Source organism: Lepidochelys olivacea (assembly GCF_965140295.1).
Source record: "Lepidochelys olivacea isolate rLepOli2 genome assembly, chromosome: 7".
NCBI classification, from domain to species: domain Eukaryota; kingdom Metazoa; phylum Chordata; order Testudines; family Cheloniidae; genus Lepidochelys; species Lepidochelys olivacea.
Genome location: NC_140417.1, coordinates 36,889,119 through 36,907,155, shown reverse-complemented (window position 1 = coordinate 36,907,155; position 18,037 = coordinate 36,889,119). Strand labels below are relative to the sequence as shown.

At 39.9% G+C, this 18,037-nt stretch overlaps 1 protein-coding gene across 12 annotated transcripts in view; it reads right to left on the bottom strand.

Annotated features, from left to right (window-relative positions):
• The window catches only part of IQSEC1 (IQ motif and Sec7 domain ArfGEF 1), a 716,009-nt gene that overhangs the window by 118,958 nt on the left and 579,014 nt on the right, over positions 1-18,037 (bottom strand). The window contains exon 1 of one of the 12 annotated variants that reach the window (XM_084635155.1): positions 4,649-5,027. The exons of 9 other annotated variants lie outside the window; for them this stretch is intronic. In XM_084635155.1, coding sequence (XP_084491281.1) covers positions 4,649-4,713 — 65 coding nt within the window. In that variant the 5' untranslated portion in view covers positions 4,714-5,027. Of the gene's footprint in view, positions 1-4,648; positions 5,028-18,037 lie in introns of those variants that run through there. 2 more of the 12 variants (XM_084635162.1, XM_084635163.1) reach the window with 2 other exon arrangements.

The window sequence follows — 18,037 nt, the reverse complement described above, 5'->3', positions numbered from 1 at the left end:
TGCAGGTCACCTTTAACATTAAAATGAAGATATTTTAGGGCTTTGTGGTATAGAAGATCAAAGCACCAGTCCTTATTCTCTGGCAACTTGAATCAAACCATTATGTCAGAGTGAAATAAACCTGTAGTCTCCATCCAGATCCTAATTACAAATGTCTACCTCACAAAACCATGATATAATCTGGCATGACATAAGAAGTTATATGGGTACGTGATTAAAATATTTCTGCTAATAAGTGTCATTAGAAGCTTGTGATCAGTAGTTATTTTTGCAAACCCAAGCCATATAAATTAAGCACAATCTATATTTAAATAACTTTTGACATAAGGTGACAACATCCATGATGCTGAAAATTAACATTCAAATTCTGGGCCAGATTCCCCTCACACCTATGCAATCTCATTAGATAATGGAAATTCATGGGTGAAACTGAGAACAGAATTTGGCCCTTGGCCCATAATCCATTCCAGTGTAAAAAGAAAACTCAAATACAGCGTGTTGTGCTATTAAAATTACGGAGCTGAAAAAAATTAAGGGATTTTGAAGATATCACCCCAACATCTGTCTTTACGTACAACAAATTTACAATGCTGGGTGAAGTTCTCATAAATGGGGTGAATTCTTGCAACACAGACGCCAAGCTTTGCGCAGATCCATGTGTAATATTCTCAGTGAGAACAAGTAATTATATTTTCCTCAGGCTGTGCCCCCTTGTCTGCATGCAGTGGGCCAGGAATGAGTGAGAGTCGGGGGTGTGGGAGAGGCTGGAGCCTATATTTTTGCACACCTCAAAAGCTGACGGGAGAGGCTGTTGAGAGACAAGGGCAGTTGAGGAAACTTGGGAGGTGTAGGAGGAATGGGACAGTGAAGCTGGAGGGAGCCTGAGCCTGCAGTGTCCAAAAGGAGAAACTACAGGGACTCTGTCTGGCCCTGCTGGATGCTTGGCAGTTCAGTGTTATGACCATCATTTTTTCACGGTTTCCCAAAAACCAGCCCTGTGATGAGGGCTGAATTACATTTTTAATTACAGCCCCTGCGCTGGGGTACAAAGTTAGAGCCACACAGCAAATGTCAGCTGGAGCTTTGCACAAAGATAGAATATGACACTAATGTAGAGAATCAGGCTAATTTTTTCATGACCTCTGGGTTTGTTATGCCTCTGTTTCTAGATACTCAACCTGAGACAGCTTGAGCCTGGAGTTTCAGAGGTGCCGAACACCCCCAGTTTTAACAGGAGCCAATGGGAACTGCAGGTGCTTAGCACTTTTGTAAAGCCCAAGATACCGCCAACTTGGAGACCCCGAATCTGCAGCAATCTAAATCTGAGGTCACCTCTGAAGATGTTGGTCTAAATTGTTGATACTTACTGTTCCAGCAGTCAGGAGTGGCTACATGATGCAGATCCACTTTTGGAATTACAGCTATTTCTAAATTTTGTGGTTTGGTCATGTGCAGTAACTGTGTTTAAGTTAGTCACACAACTGTACAGCCTTTGCAATAAGAAAATCTACTCTTCAAAATGTCATCTTTAAACTTCAGAGCTGACACCAGCAAGATGAATAGGGGCAGCTGGCTTTTTTTTTTTTTTTTTTATTTAAAGTTGTTGTTTCAGGCTGTCTAAGATAATAGTACCTTACTTCACATTCAGAAGTCTCTCTTCAATTTCTATCCATTCTGGGCACAGAACAAATAAATACATAAATAAAGTTTTCATTCTGCACAATGTGAATCTGACATAAGGCTCAGAGAAATCCCTCAATTAGACCAGAGCTACCTTGTGGCCCAGGCACGTGCAGCTCATACTGCAGAAAAACACACTGCCAGTGAAAACTGAACATGATTTTTTTTTTCCAGCAAAGGAGGACTGACTCAATGATGGAGAGGCCTAACAGTGAGTATCCAGTAAACTCACTAGCCAGCTGTTAGAAAATGTTTCAGTATAGATTTATTATAGGGAAAAAAATCAAGAGGCATAGTTAGGCTGGACAGCTGCACTTCTCAGATGAGAGAGGGTACTTGGGCTTTTGGATTTTCCCACCTGAGCAGCGCAGATTTAATAAAATTGCCTGGCTCTTTGTGTTATCAATATCGGGCAGGGCTGGGATGTGGAATTCCTTCTCAAATCAGAATTCTGATACAGCCGCCCCCCAATAAAAAGTCACCTTGCACAGTGTCTAGAATCAATATTTCATTCGTTTGCATTATCTACTTTATTGAAATTGAAACTTTGGATCTCTCTGGTGAAAGTTAAAATGATTTAACATTTTAAATACTATTACAAAGATGATTTAAATGGTTGGAAGCCCATTCCACACATAAAATGCTAGAATTAACTAAGCCACCTATTTAACAAAGAGAATGAAAACTTCTAGTTACTATATAACAGGATTATAAACATCAGCAACTCCAGGGATTAGAAAGGGAGACCACAGCTAGAAGACAGCCCTGGTATAAAAGAGTAAAATGACAAATATATAATTTTAATCAACAATATTGAAATTATCTAGGGGAAGTAGTTAGATGTAATAAATGTTGTGTTTATAAAAAGAGTATTACCCTATAAGCACAGACACAATTAAACAGGACTATAGTAAACAGAGTGCTCTGTAATTCCTCATACAACACATATCAGATAGAGCAATCAGGCTTTCCTGAAAGGAAGAGCATGAACACATGGAGATGGAAGTATAGGACTGCAATGATGACCTAGTGGCAAAATGTAGCTCTGCAAGGACAGTCATTCTGCTATTAATGAAACAAGTTATGCATTATATTTTGTAATCTGCTGCCCAGTTGGAATGTCATTTAATCAAATATTATTCAGTGTGCACAACTGTGGCAAAGTGCCACATTTCCATCCATGAAGCGTATCATTTTTTTCCCAAAGCACCAAAATTTCCAAAGAAGCTTTCCTATACAACTTCAATTACTTTTTCAATAAGTATATTAGGCTTCAGTCTCATTATATTTCTGTTTAGAAGCTATAGTAAATGGTATTTTTTTTCCTCGTGAGTCCATTTTCTCTCTTCTATTGAAAACATACCTCTTTCTGTATCCATATAAAGCCACATTGTATCTAGTCATTTTTTGAGACTTGTTTATACTACTTTTTTTTAAAAGTTTACCAGTTTAAGCTGTTGGATACATTTGCCTAATTAAGCTTTAAAAAAATTCAACAAATCACTTCAAAATATCATATTGCTTGTTGGATTACATTTTTTAAATGGACAAGAGATTATTTTGAATAGGGGCTTTTACATATGAGAAAGCAATTGTTTTTCTTGACTCTTTAAAATGTGCATTCTTATTCACAGTTAAAAGATTGCCTAACTACCAGTTTCCACAATTGACTAATATATCCAATGGTTAACACCACAGGTTTCAGCATTCTTCTCATTTAGGTAATTAAAGATTTAAATAAGTTAAATATGAAGCAATATGGAGACTCCTATGTGCATATCAAAATAACCAATACTGTCACTATTCTGTTTTTCCTAAATTAGTTGCTTATCACACACATAATAATATTAAAGCCTTTGAATAAAAACCGATCATTGTTATTTTGCTGGGAGCAAAGATTGTGGATCACAATTGATCCTAGGAAACATCATTAACTTCAGCACATTTATGCTAAATACATTGATAACAACATTAACTATGGTTTCCCTGGAGGATTTCCGACAACTAGGAAGAAAAGTACATAAAATGGCTTTGAAGTAGAGCTTATGGTTAACTTGATATTAGTCACATGCTTTCATGGAATACATCATAAACTGAATTAAAAATGTGTGTGTAAAATACTGCACATACCTGGGGCAAATCACATCCTACTAGCAGCCCTCTTTATAAAAGAGGAAGGATAAAAACAGCAGTATCATCTGTCACTAATAAGTCGCAATAAGTTTTAAAGGTAACAACTTTTGATCCCATATTCAAATGTCTATGCTATTAATTTGGGCCTATGTCTATAAAAGGCAGATGTCATGGCAATTGCATTTCCCCCCTAAACCTTAGTATGGGTGCTATGAAAGCCTTAGTATGGGTGCTATGAAAGCTCCAGAAAAACACAGGGTCCTCTACTACAAAGCTACAGTTGGCTATAATTAGCCAGATTATATTACACAGTGCCATGTCTTTAGCCCTATGCAAAGAAAATCCGTAAATGCACATATGGTTCAGCGAAGAGGTACATCATTATACACGGTGGGCTTTAGAAAGTGCTTTTGAAAATTTCGGGCTTTTTTGGGGAAGGGTAACCTGTGTGTGGTGGTAAAATCGTTTCCTTACACACCAGCAGCGTGTGCCACACTGATGGAAATTCCAGGTGAAAGTGGGTTGTTGTTGTTTTCCCCCCACAACTAAAGCCTCACGAAAAAAAGGAGTCAGCGAAAGCTAGAAGTTCCAAAGACAAAAACCCCTTTGTGCCACAGGATCCTTGGTGTATTTGCAGCCACACATTTCGGTGAGCTGAGCCCACACGCATACACAACCTGTATTTGCGGCGAGACAAGAGAGATGCTCTCAGCTCCCGAGAGCGCTGCCTGGCCCCGGCACACGGGCGAAGCGAGAAGCAATCTGCACGCAGGGAGCCTGCTTTACAAGCCACGCCGCTTCCCAGCGCCTCCAACGCAACTCGGCAATAGCTTACCAGCTGTCAAGCTCCAGCTCCAGCAGGGACTGAGTCCTCTCCGAGTTACAGTGCAAGCACCACATGGCTGGAGAGAAGTAGCGAGAGGGGGTGTCCAGGCGGCCAGCATAGCCTCCCGCGGGCTCGCCTCAGCTCCCCTTGTCCAGGCCAGCACAGTGACACGTGGGCGCCCCCCAGTCCTCGCTCCGGGTGAGTCTGCTAGCGGCGGGGCCGAGAAGGCACGAGCCGGTCCCCCCTTCCCGGCTCCCGCCCTGTTCCGCTAGCAACGCGAGGCAGGGAATACGAATGCCTGCACGGGGAGGGGTGCGCTGATCTGATTAAGCGGAGATTGGCTGCCAGAGAGAAGGGGAAGGAGGCGGCCCCCGCCCCAGGAAAAGAGCAGGGGCTGGAGTCAAGCGAGCTCTGGGCATTGCAGGAATGTGACGGGGGGGGGGGGAGGAGGAGGAGGCTACTCCTGCCTCTTCCTCCTCCCCATCCCCTTCCTCGTGTCGGGGGGCGGGGGGAGAGCAGAGGCTCCATTAATCGTTGCATTCAGGCTAGGAGAGGCAGCCGGCTTCACTGCTATTCCGCAGCTTGGCGACTCTGGGTGGCGGCTCCTTCCCCAGGCTCGCGCTCGGCTTCGGTGACAACAGACGTTGCTGTTGGCTTTCAACCCACTTGGCGCGGCTTTAAAGGCAGCGTCTCTCAGTCCCCCTCAAATCCACACATCCCCGCCGCCTGGGAGCAGGCAGGTGTCTGTTAGCACCTCTCTCCTTCTGCAAGCGTGGAGTGCCGCTCATAATTGTTTCCAAACTTAATTAAAACTGGAGCATTAAGATACGCTCAAATCTCCATTAATTACAAATCAGATACTCCACATACATTCCGTTGGGTCAGGTTCAGATTGGTTTTTAGTAGTGATTAGTTCCCAAAAGAGATGCACGCATGGGGACTACTGCAAAACAAGGGATTCTAGCAAAATGCCAAACTCCTCCTGGGCCTTATTCTGCTTTCACACTCTTTTTACATCAGCGTTACTCCCGTTGACTTCAACAGAGTTAGTCTCTGTTTACAGCGGAATCAGTGAGGTCAGAATTAAGCCGCATAACTGCAGTGGGAGTTTAAGTAGTGTGCACAAGGAATGCAAGAAAGGCCCTTATAGATTAAAAGACTCACTCATTTAGAGCAAGAATTCCTGGTTTGGGGTTAATTTTAAAGCAGATTTTAAAATATTCAATTTAAAGGATTTTGCAAGATGGGTTTTGATGAGATATTTATAATTTTGCTCATAATTTGTTGATATCTGCCTCATTCACACAGTGACAGCTTGACAAGCTTTATTTTTCCTTACCCACCTTGTTAACTACTAAACTCTATCAATTATCTTTTAAAGTATTTTGAATCTTTCTTTTAAAGCAGTGAATGCAAACAAAGGCAGTATATCAGAGAACAGATTCCCTGTGACAAAGAAGAAGGGTGTGTTTACATTTCTTTTTTGGAGCTTCTAACCAACTACATTTAAGCTTCCATGAAATGGTCCATGTGCACAGTATCCAGAAATAGCAAGGCTAAAAATATTTTTAAATACACCAGAATAAGAACTGGAGAAAAAATACAGCTGCTTTCATACAACATAACTCAAAGCAGTGAGCTACATTGCAAAATTCTGGTGACACAAAAATTCCATTTATTTTCCACATATTAATTCAAAGCACGTGACCATGGAATTATGAGCCATTTTGTCAGCACTCTGGATCCTGTCATTCAAAATAACAAAGTCTAGTTTCCTTCTTAGTACTCTGGATATTAGTGCAACATATATTTGTGGGAACATTAATTCAAATGTTGATTGTGTTCTATACAGCTTATGTATTTCACTACTATGTGATGACTTGTTGTTTGCAAAAACACCTGAACTATTCTTTACTATTGTAGAGCGTAATGAAGAGAGGGAAGAAAATGCACTTTTAGACCAGTGAAGAAACCAGCACACAGTAAATATACAAAAAAGGAATGGGCATATTAAGGGCTGCTGATGCGTGAATGAATAATGAAAATAGTGTTTTAGAGCCATATTCTCCTTTCAGCTCTCCTGACTCCTGGCCTGGAAGGAGTGCAGATTCTGTAGCATCATATCCCCAGGCAGCCCTCCATCCAAACCCATGGAATTTTTGGTGGTATAGCTAATGCTGATGATAGAGGTGAGAAACCTTATCCCCATTTTACAGATGGATAAACTGAGGCATGGAGAAGTTTACAGATTAGTCCAAGGTGACGCAGGGAGTCATTGGCTGATTTGGGACTAGCATCCAGGATTCCTGACTCCCAGTCCCCTGCACTTCTCAACATTCCACCACTCATTCCACAACACAGCCATTTTCCTATGAATGAGGTCATTACCCTCTATCTTGAAAATAATTATGCCACTTTTTTCTTTAAGAACTTTAAAAACCATGCCTGTATGCTGAGGATTTTGACATGCTTGACTCTATACCTAATGGTTACTGTTTAAATATGGACCATGTAAGTTCTCAGTGCTATCAGAGCTCTTAGGAGATGGCCTCATAAGTTTAAGATCAGACCTTATTGCACCATCAGAAGCTGAACAAAATGAAGCATTAGAGAACATACTACAATCTTTCTAGAACATATAGTATGTAAACCTAAGTTTATCCAGACCAGTTTTTTCACCTAACTGCACCAGATGCATCTGAAGTACGAGATCCTTAACAGGTATCTGGAAACTGCAATAATAAAACTAATATTTAAAAATAGCAAATCTGAATTCAGGCCATTATGCTGTGACTCATAAATAGACGCAATCACATCTCCCAGAGTTTTGCAGAATTCTCCCTCTTTAATTTATTTTAAGAGCCCCTCTTATTTGCTCTGTGTGTGCACACAGCTACAAAAATTAGAACATTAAAACTGAATTACATAATTTCTTCTCGCACCAGTATATTTTTTACCCTTCACTATAACAACTCTGTATCATACTCCAGCTATGTTTTTCAAGCCTGGCTCCCCAGATTCCCAAGAAAAAGATGAACCTGACAGTGTATTTGGAACATCAACAATCTGAGCTCTGAAGATCCAAAAGGGGAAGTCAGTTCCAGAGTCTATGACCCCTATTAGAGATCACCCTACCAGCTGCCTGCTCCCATTTAAACCAGAGCACGAGCTTTTTGGTGATCACAGCTGTAGCAGTATAGCATGGGGAGAGAGGCAGTCACTGAGGTAGGCAAGTCCCAAACCATTTGTGGCTTTATAGGTTAAAAAAAAAAAAAAGACAGCACCTTAAACTCCATGCTGAAACTAACAGGCAAATGGTGTAGCCTGCAAGTACAATGAAGTTATAGTGCACGGAAATAACTGTAATGTGCATACAGTTAAGGTTCTGTACAAGAAAGTAATGCAAATTATAAGTGTTTTGAGCTACCAGGGAAAGTGTTCCAAGGGAGTGTAAAATTGTTTTCCTCTCCAAATTACTTTCATTTTGTCTAAATAAGCATCTTTTCTGCATCAGATGACAAACTATTAACCATGCTCTCTCTTTGTACACATTAAGTTGCCAGAGAACTGGAAGCTAATTTTACAAATGTAGGAAACATCTTACATTTTATGTTTTACTAAAAAAGGTCTTATTCACAAATCATTTGCACAACCTTTATGCAACCTTTATACAGCAACAAAGCAATCTGAATTATGCCCTTTGAGAATGAATGCATGAAAATAAATCAAAGGAAAACACTGGCCAATCGTAGCTTTATAGAACTTAGTTTGGGCTTTGTTAACTAATACACTAAAATCATTGCTCAAATAAAGCAGGTGTAAAAAAACAAAAAACATCAAGGCACAACTGTTCCCTTAATTTACATGTATATCTTGTTTTCTCCCATATAGTGAGTGCCTTTAACATTTTTACAGTAGATAAGGCATGACTGGTTTGAACAGGTACAGCATTCTTTATACTAATAAGGGGGAATACCAGTAGAGTCGATAATATCTCTCCTCCTGGTAAAAGATCAAAGGAAACTTTAACTACACTCACTTTAGATATTGGCAGCTGGTACATAATTTTGCATTGTATTTTGGTGGGGAAAAATGAATGGCCAAGAAAGGGTTAGGTAACATGAGTAGAATTGGTTGACAAGTATTTGACAAAACTGTTTTCCATTGGAAAATACAGTTTCACCAAAACCAAAACTTTTTGCAGGAACATGTTGATTTCAATGACATTTTTGATTGGAAAAAGACAAAATGAATCATTTTAACTTTCTCATTTCATTTAGATAGTGACGCTTTCATTTTGATAAGTTTTTATTTTATAAGAAGTTAAAATTGTACTGAATTATAATAAATGTAATATGATGTAATATTTAATATTTTATTATATTATGATGTAGAACATTTGACTTTTGATCTGATCGTTCTGATCTGATTAGGAATTAAACCAAATTATTAGGTACTAGAATTTCCCATGGGATGGAAATTCCATTTTCCAACTAGCCGTAAGTCAGAATTTTGATCCCATCAATTTGCAAAATCCACCACATCTGGTTCATTTTCTGAATATAGTACCGCATTACACATCAGCTTTGTTTTACCTGGGTAACTATTTAGCACGTGCACAATACAGTGAGGCCCGGATTCATTTAAGCACTTAAGCATGTGCTTAACTAGCTTCAATGGGATTTAAGCATGTATGTTAAGTGCTTACTGAAGAAGGGCGCTTTTCTGAGTTGAGGCCTTAAGCCTCAAGCTGGATCCTCCTTCTACAAATATGAACATGCCTGGTCAGAAACCCATTTACTTATACAAAGAACCAGAAATGGACATAGCGGTGTCTTTCTGTTCCAAAAACTATCTGAATCAGCCCCTCAGCTCCTTCCCTCCCCGAGTCTAAAGAACCCGAAAATGTCAGTTCTGGTGTTTTGATCATTCTGCTAAAAGTACCTGTAAATTCACTTTGGGTTTTAAAATTGTAATTCCTACCCCTGAAATACAATGTAGGGATTAAACATAAAAATCCCCTAAGTATTCAAGATAGAATTCCGCTCACATATTTCCATAAGGAGAAATTAAACATTAAAAACCAAATTCTGCCTGTGCCATACAGAGGAATATCTGTGTGGTATGAGAGACAGACGAACTGGCGAAAAACGACAGACGAAAAACAATGCTGGTTTTTTTGGGCCATACCACACCCACTTTTGGCCAAACCAGGTCCCAGATTGCTGGTAGCAGCTCTCAGTCAAGCAACCCCTGAGGTTGTGATTTTCCACAGAAGTGGAAACTTGACTGATTTAGGGCACAGTGCTTTTTAGGAGCCTAGTTATATACACACTGTTAACACAACTATATTTATTCCTTTTCATATGCATAAACCTGTACAGATCTCTAGCCAGAAACTGTCCCTAAAAAGTAAATAAATTACGCAACTAATAGAAGTCAAACTTAATTTTTAGGTTCATTTTCGTTAAGGTTCTGATGCATTATAAGTTTTAAATAGGGTATATGTTTACTAAATGGTCTTACATAAAGAGGAAAATACAAATAGAGAGAAGTGGGGGGAATACCCCTTAAGTAACACCACAATATATTCCAAACTCCCTGCTATACTTTCCTCATTGGCGTTACTTGTGCTCCATGGCTCAGCTCACTTAAAAATGTCTGGGTTCATTTCAAACACAGTCCATAGCAAGAGGGTAGGCGTTGCATCGATAGACATTTTACGACATCAGATTCTGCTGGCAGGTGCACGAGCATTGCTGACCTCCTCTGAATTAAAAAAAAAAATCACTTTCCCCTTTACTTACCTTCTAAGTTCAAGCCTCTGTGTTTTCCCTGTAAAAGCGAATAGCCTCACAGCTGCCTTAAACAACACTGTTGTATCTATTGTAATCTCATCAGCTCTTATGTTAGCTCAAAGACATCAGGATACAGCTATCCTCAAGCATCAAAGAAAGTAGCAGCAAGAAAATCACTTGCATGATCATGCCTTAAGAGCAGAATCAAGCCTTTAACCTCGCTGCCTCAGTTTCCCACTGTCACCAGATCAGTCTAGTACTAAAGGGAGTAAACAAACTTGATGCAAAACACACTGATTGGTCTAATGTGGCACTTGCTAACAATGTTCAGTGCTCTATCACTCTACATTTTTCACATGTGTGTGACCAATTAACATATAACAATGCTCCATTTTTGTTACTGTTAGCATGTCTGATACTAACTTGACAGAGAATGTCATTGGCAGCCAGGAAGGCAGAACAGACTAATCTTAAAATGGACCCTATTTTGTTCCTGCTGTAGAAGTATAAACTCATGTAAAGCACAACACTGAAATTTTAGTTTATCTAACAATTTGCATAAATCACTAATCTAATGTGTTAATAGCTAAAATATCATGATTTATAAACCCACAGAGTGCAACAAATGCAATTTGTAATTACAAGCGCACAGCAATTTATACATGTCATCTAAATCTACACTAATTATTACCCTGGTTAAGAGTAATTCCAAACTTAATCACATTCAATACAGTGTTATTCACATAGATCTAAAAGTTTGAAATGGGTATTTATCTTGGTTTTGCTTGGATAGACCAAGGGGATTACCCAAAAGACAATATAACCATACCAGAGGAGTTCTTTCCATACCAGTTAAAATACGAGTTAGTTGTATCCTAGAAAAAAAAATACATAAGACAGTTAAAAGGCACATTATTCCTTCCACAGAGCAGCTTTTGAGACTATCTTAGTTCATTTCCAACACATTTTGTGTCATAAATAAGTTTTGCTAGTCTAGAAGGAAAAAAACAAAGTATGGCAGAGTCATTGTACGCACTTGCATATGGGTCAGATATTCTCAAAAAGGGGAAGAGAATAAGAAAGAAGAATTCCCTGCCTTCTATACCCTCTCTCCACTATTTTTACTGCTAAGGGAAATGAAATATTCCTTATATAACTCTGGGCTTCTAGCAACGTGAATGTATTACATATGGAATATGGTCTCCTAGAGACTATCTTTTGGGGTGATAAATGTTTCCTTGGTTCTTCAACTGCAAGAGAATGTGATGTATGGTGATGATTTTTCACATAGGCTGGAGTCCCATGTAGATTCTCCAATATAGCAGGCCACTCTTTAAGCATTGATACAAAGAGCACATACTGTACATTTTGTCTCCCTAAAAGGAATTTCTAATCAGATGTCTTGAATAAGTTCCTTCATTTCCTTTAGCTTTCTGCCTTGCCTATTTTTAAAAATCTGAACATAAAAATAAATAAAATAAAATAAAAATCAGAGTTAAATGGCAGGTAGCTCCAACTTTGCTTCTGTTTTTAAATGAACTTGTGATGCTTTTTAACAAGTACAGTACAACTGGGAAATGCCTACTGGCAGCACCACATTTATTGCCATGAAGTAGACATAACAGTGAATCCCCATAGAACAACAACAACAACAAAACTATTTCAGAGTAGCAGCCGTGTTAGTCTGTATTCGCAAAAAGAAAAGGAATACTTGTGGCATCTTAGAGACTATGTTCTTCTAGGAATTGATCCAAAGCCTATTGCAGTCAATGGGAATCTTTCCACTGACTTCAGTGGGTGGTAGATCAGAGTCTTAAAGTACTTTTCATTCATATATCTCAAAAGCACTTTAAAAAAGAAGAGATGTAGCATTAACCCCATTTGAAAGATGAGGAAACTGAAGCCTAAGATCACTCTGCAGGTTAGTGGCAGAACCAGTAATAAAATCCAGAACTTCTGATCCCGCAGTGCATAAGCACCCCTTTGGCCAGATAGAGCATTGAGCAGAGTCTGTTTGGTTCGTCAGGGTGGTCAGTCCGCCTTTTCTTGTCTGAATCTCCATAGTCCTACTCGAGGCAAGGGGGTCGGCAGGGGTATGCGGGGCCTTGTCCTCAACAGGCCTGGAACTTCTTTTGGCTCTTAAGTCTCTGTAGAGGGGTAAGTAGAGTAACCCAGGTACACTCACTTCACTAGGCTCCAACTCAAGGCCCTTAACCCAGGCAGGCAGAATCAATCCTCAGCAATTCTCCTGCTGTACCGTGACTTCCTTCCTACCACCCTTGGCTTCTGCAGATTAGGGCTCTGATCATCCCTTCTCTGGGTTGCTGTCACTCCTGGGCAGCTTCTCACCAGCTTGCTGGCAGGACCTTCTTTCTTTGGCCTACTTGCTCCTCTGGTAGCCACCTTACTCTTCCGCTTCCGAACTCTGTTATTCTCCCAGCTGCTGTGAGGCTGCCAATCAACGTTGGCTGGTAGTTCCTGCATTAACTGCTTGACTGCCTGGCCAGTGTAGGGCCTATAAACCTGTCATAAATATAAAGGGAAGGGCTAACCACCTTTAAATCCCTCCTAGCCAGAAGAAAAAACCCTTTCACCTGTAAAGGGTTAAGAAGCTAAAGATAACCTCACTGGCACCTGAACAAAATAACCAATGAGGAGACAAGATACTTCCAAAGCTGGTGGGAGGGGAAAACAAAGGGTTCTCTCTGTCTGTGTTGTTTTTGCCAGGACCAGAGCAGGAATGCAGATCAGAACTCCTGTAAAGAGCTAATAAGCAATCTAGTTAGATATGCGTTAGATTCTGTTTTGTTTAAATGGCTGATAAAATAAGTTGTGCTGAACGGAATGTATATTCCAGTTTTTGTGTCTTTTTGTAACTTAAGGTATTGCCTAGAGGGATTCTCTATGTTTTGAATCTGATTACCCTGTAAAGTATTTACCATCCTGATTTTACAGAGGTGATTCTTTTACTTTTACTTCAATTAAAATTCTTCTTTTAAGAACCTGATTGCTTTTTCATTGTTCTTAAGATCCAAGGGTTTGGGTCTGTGTTCACCTATATAAATTGGTGAGGATTTTTATCAAGCCTTCCCCAGGAAAGGGGGTGTATGGTTTGGGGAGGATTTGGGGGGGAAAGACGTTTCCAAGCGGGCTCTTTCCCGGTTATATATCTGTTAGACGCTTGGTGGTGGCAGCAATAAAGTCCAAGGGAAAAAGGAAAATAGTTTGTACCTTGGGAAAGTTTAACCTAAGCTGGTAAAAATAAGCTTAGGAGGTTTTCATGCAGGTCCCCACATCTGTACCCTAGAGTTCAGAGTGTGGAAGGAAACTTGACAACACCCCATGACACTACTGAACTACAGTGCCTCGTATAACACAGGATATTTAACCCTTGGGGAGAGAAAAGAGAGGTGATGATCAGCCTCTGGCCTCAACAGTGAGCCCTGCTGGCCTTTTGAGAGCAGCAGTAATGGGGTTTGGAAGAAAACTCTCTCTATCTCTGGAAGACATTTGTGGAAATGGCGTCCTAATTTTGGAAAAAGGAGTGGTCTTACCCTAGGAAAAAAGTAAGCATGTTTGTAGATGCGTAGATGTGATTCAGACAACTCTACTGCTTGGGCTTGGATTTCATTTCCCCCCATCTGCAAGCTTGTAAGTATGTAATAAGTAGCCATATGAAGTGGCAAGGTGGTACTGAAAGAAGGTTGCCAACACCACTGTGAGATAGATAAAGCAGCTTTACAGATAGGAAAAGCAAGGCACGGAGCGGATAAGGGACCTGCTTAAGGTCAAACAGTGAGACAGTATCAAGGCCAGAAATAAAACCCAGAAGTCCTGATTCTAAGTTCCCTACTGTGTAATACTCTATCACATTTTGTTCCTCCAAAATAAATTACCAGTCCTGGAAGACCTCACTTATGCTAGCAGTTCTAATTTATGGTATTCATCCAATTGATGGATGCACTCCCATGGCTGAGGATTTGTTCTGTCAAGAGGGGTTTGCAGCCACAGGCTCTGAAGCACTAACTTGGAGCACAGCGTCTACTCAGTGTATTATGTTCCTGTAATGCTCCTCTAAGTTCAAGATAATTTACACTTTTCACACTGTTTCTGATTTAGGTTTGTCTCCTCTCCATGACTCACCTTTTCAAGTGCAGCTCATAGTGGAAATTTCAGCTCAAACACACTTTTGAAGTTCCATCCTAGCCAGAGTTCATGGTTTGCCATTAGAAAATAAACCTCTCTCTCACTGTAATACCACCTATACAGCATAAGGCAGGATATTTAATTTTTCCTAGGATACAGTTGTGACAGACTGAGGAATAGGTCTGTGTCGGTTTATGAATTCCATTTTGGTTTTGTGAATGCCAAGTTATATTTCAACGTAACTTTCAGAGTGACTTTGAGCATTCATTATTGTAGCTGAAAGTTGACACCTAGTGGAGAAACTGTGTGTGGGAAGCTGTGACAGAGCAATCAATTTTGAATGGTTCTACCCCAGTGGAATAAAGGGTTTGCTACTAACAGGGCCATTGATTTTGACTCTCTGCCCAGAAACCCACAGGGGAAGGAAGCAAAAGGGAGAAGGTCTGACGACTGGAAATTATCCAGCAGAAGCACAGGTATCAGAGATTGCTTTAAAAAAGGTATGCTCTCTAAGCCAAATATGACTGGAACGTCTGGATGCTATGGTAATAAAAACAATAACAAAGTCATTTCATCACCAGAAACCAAAGACCCACATGGAAAGAGCGGAAGGAGGAGGGACTTTGATTAAATCATAGGGGTGGTGAGGACATAGAGGGGGATTGCCGTCAGGAATTTGTTGTTTTCCATAGATTCGTAACTCTTTTGTTTTTAAAGAGTAAAGTGTGTGTGTATAAGAAATTTCTTTGCTAAGCTTGTGTTTCCTTTCTTCAATACCATGTTGTTCCTGAAGGGTGTAACTAAGAAACCACTGCTCCCACAGCCAGGTGGATTCCAGGGAGAAAGTGTTTAAGCAACTGGAGGGGCTCCGGAGAGCTGAGTTGCTGGTTCTGGAGTCTAGGCAAGTGGACTATAGGGTTCTAGTGTCCAAGAAGGCACGGGGGAGTGTGCCTGAGAGACCAGAGTTAGAAACAGGGACCAGTCACTACCCAGCAGGGGGCTTAGAAGCACATGGGACTCAGTGGTTGGATCATGTCACAACAAACTGGTGTCCGTTCAAAGAGTGGGACTGGATCAGGTCATGACAATAATATTACCAAGTGACAGGTTTCAGAGTAGCAGCCGTGTTAGTTTGTATCCACAAAAAGAAAAGGAGTACTTGTGGCACCCTAAGGTGCCACAAGTACTTCTTTCCTATTACCAAGTGAGATATTTATCTCAACTTCAAACATTTAATAGCAACCACTCTTGATGTGGCAACCAATATGTGTACTGATGGTGTAACAGAAAGGCAGGGCAACATATATCAGACATATTTTTGCCATTAAGGTAATGTTTCCAGCAAACCGCAAGAATGTAATGGGTACTAAAAACTGTATATAATTATTATTCATGACTTTTTCTGGAATTACTAGGTATAACTGCTGAACAGCTACAATACAGCCACTGAAAGAGGATGATGTGGAATTATGCACACTGTAGTCTGTTAAATAGTAAGCAGTACTTTCACTAAGTAAAATATCTCTACATTAGAATAAAAGAGGAGTGGGATGTTGAGATGATTCATATGATCTGACTGGCTAACGTACAGGGTATTAATTCTCTTGAAATGCCTTGTATATACCAACTGAATCACCCATAAAAAATCAATACACTTATAGTTTTTTCATTTTCATCTGATGGCAGTAATAATGACCTCTTCACAAGGCATTTCCTTGGGATTTATGACAAACTGAAGTTAAAGCTCCTTGGATGTACTTCATGCCATCAACTGCTCTTAAGTGCCTCTCAATCCCCCCAGAGAAGTCCTGTGCCCCAGTTGTCATCTGTTTTATACTTCTTTTAAACTTTCTAAATTTAGTATGGTCCACATTTTTGACAATGAAATATGTGTGCGTACATGCACATTGTGTGTTTTACATGAACAATCCATGCTTGTGAGAAAGCACATGAATGCTTTTAGCAACGTGACTCTACAATTGTCTAAATTTTTCAGAATGGGATTTTTTGTGTGTTACATAAAAGATTATTCTTGATCACAAAAAAGATATTCAAACCGGGCTCCATCTGACAGCTTGTAAAATTCATTATTGATTGATTTATGAAAAAATACTCTGAATGTGGATATTTACATCCAGTAAGATGCTATTTCTTTATGCTAGCATTTTGTGATCTGGCTCAGTAAATATAAATACACGTTATAACGAAGTGCTATATGCATCCTATGCACCATCTGTAAGTAAATATGGCACACTCCACTATAGTATATAGTCCAGTATACATTCTGAATAGAGAAATTCATGTGATTAAAGCCTAGATTGCACTGGAATTCTTTTTTTGCTGCAGCTACTGTCAATTCAATCATGTTACTACAATGCTGAGCACCACTGAAAGCCTATACATAAATAAAACCTCCACCCAAAGATAGAATATTAATTTAAACACATCAGAAATCACTTTTTAGTCCCATTAAAACTAAGTCAATCATAGATGGAGGGAATTATGATAAGGAAGTTATATTTAGTAACAGTTTATTAGACTAAAACATTTGAGTAGATTCCACATTACCATACTAATATACTTAATCAATATAATAAGAGTGATTAATGCAGGAAGAAAACTTATCTACCTTCATGTTGTGCTTGCCAAATACATCAATATTAAGAGTTACTGTGTTAGTCAGTTAGATAAAAGACTGACTAACTCAAGTGCATACATCTGTAGAGAAAGACTGCTTGGCTTTTGGCAACCACACATGCTTACCACAATAAGGTCCTGAGCCCTCAAGCTGCTCCGTGTGGGTTCAACGGTCCACCCACGCAGAACAATTGCTGGTTTGCGACTTAAGATCCTACACATAATGCAACCAATAGTGCCCAGGAAAAAATTAATGTTTGCCAATGGTGATTACACAGCAGCATCAGAGTTGTTCCCTATACTCTGTCTGAGAACCAGCTGTAACATCTTCAGTACCCCTTCTCTTCTAGTGTGGATTACAGTAGCAAATACTGATTTTTGCCATGGTGACCGCTGTATCCAGTTGAAGTTTTCAAAGATATTTTGTTTTCAAACACAAATAAAATGATTAGCGGAAATAAAAGATAAACCAAACCCCTCAGGACAGAAACTTCCCATACCACCACCGAGTAAGTTTAAAAAGGAAGGGAAAGGAATATTTTTGCTTGGATATCTCCAGCAACCAGGGTTGGCACTAGGTTTTTTGCTGCCCCAAGCAAAAAATTTGCTGCCCCAAGTTCCGAGTGTGCAACTGCCCAAGCCCCCCCCAAAAAAACAAAAAAAAAAGCGGGTGGCCGAATGCAGCCGCAAGCACGCGCTTGCTTTGCTGGTGCCTAGAGCCGGTCCAGCCAGCAACTGAAGCACAGTGGATTTACCCCCCAAGCAGTGCAGCATGCTTAAATAGCTCTCATTGTTTTCGCTAAGTAATTGGGTGCAT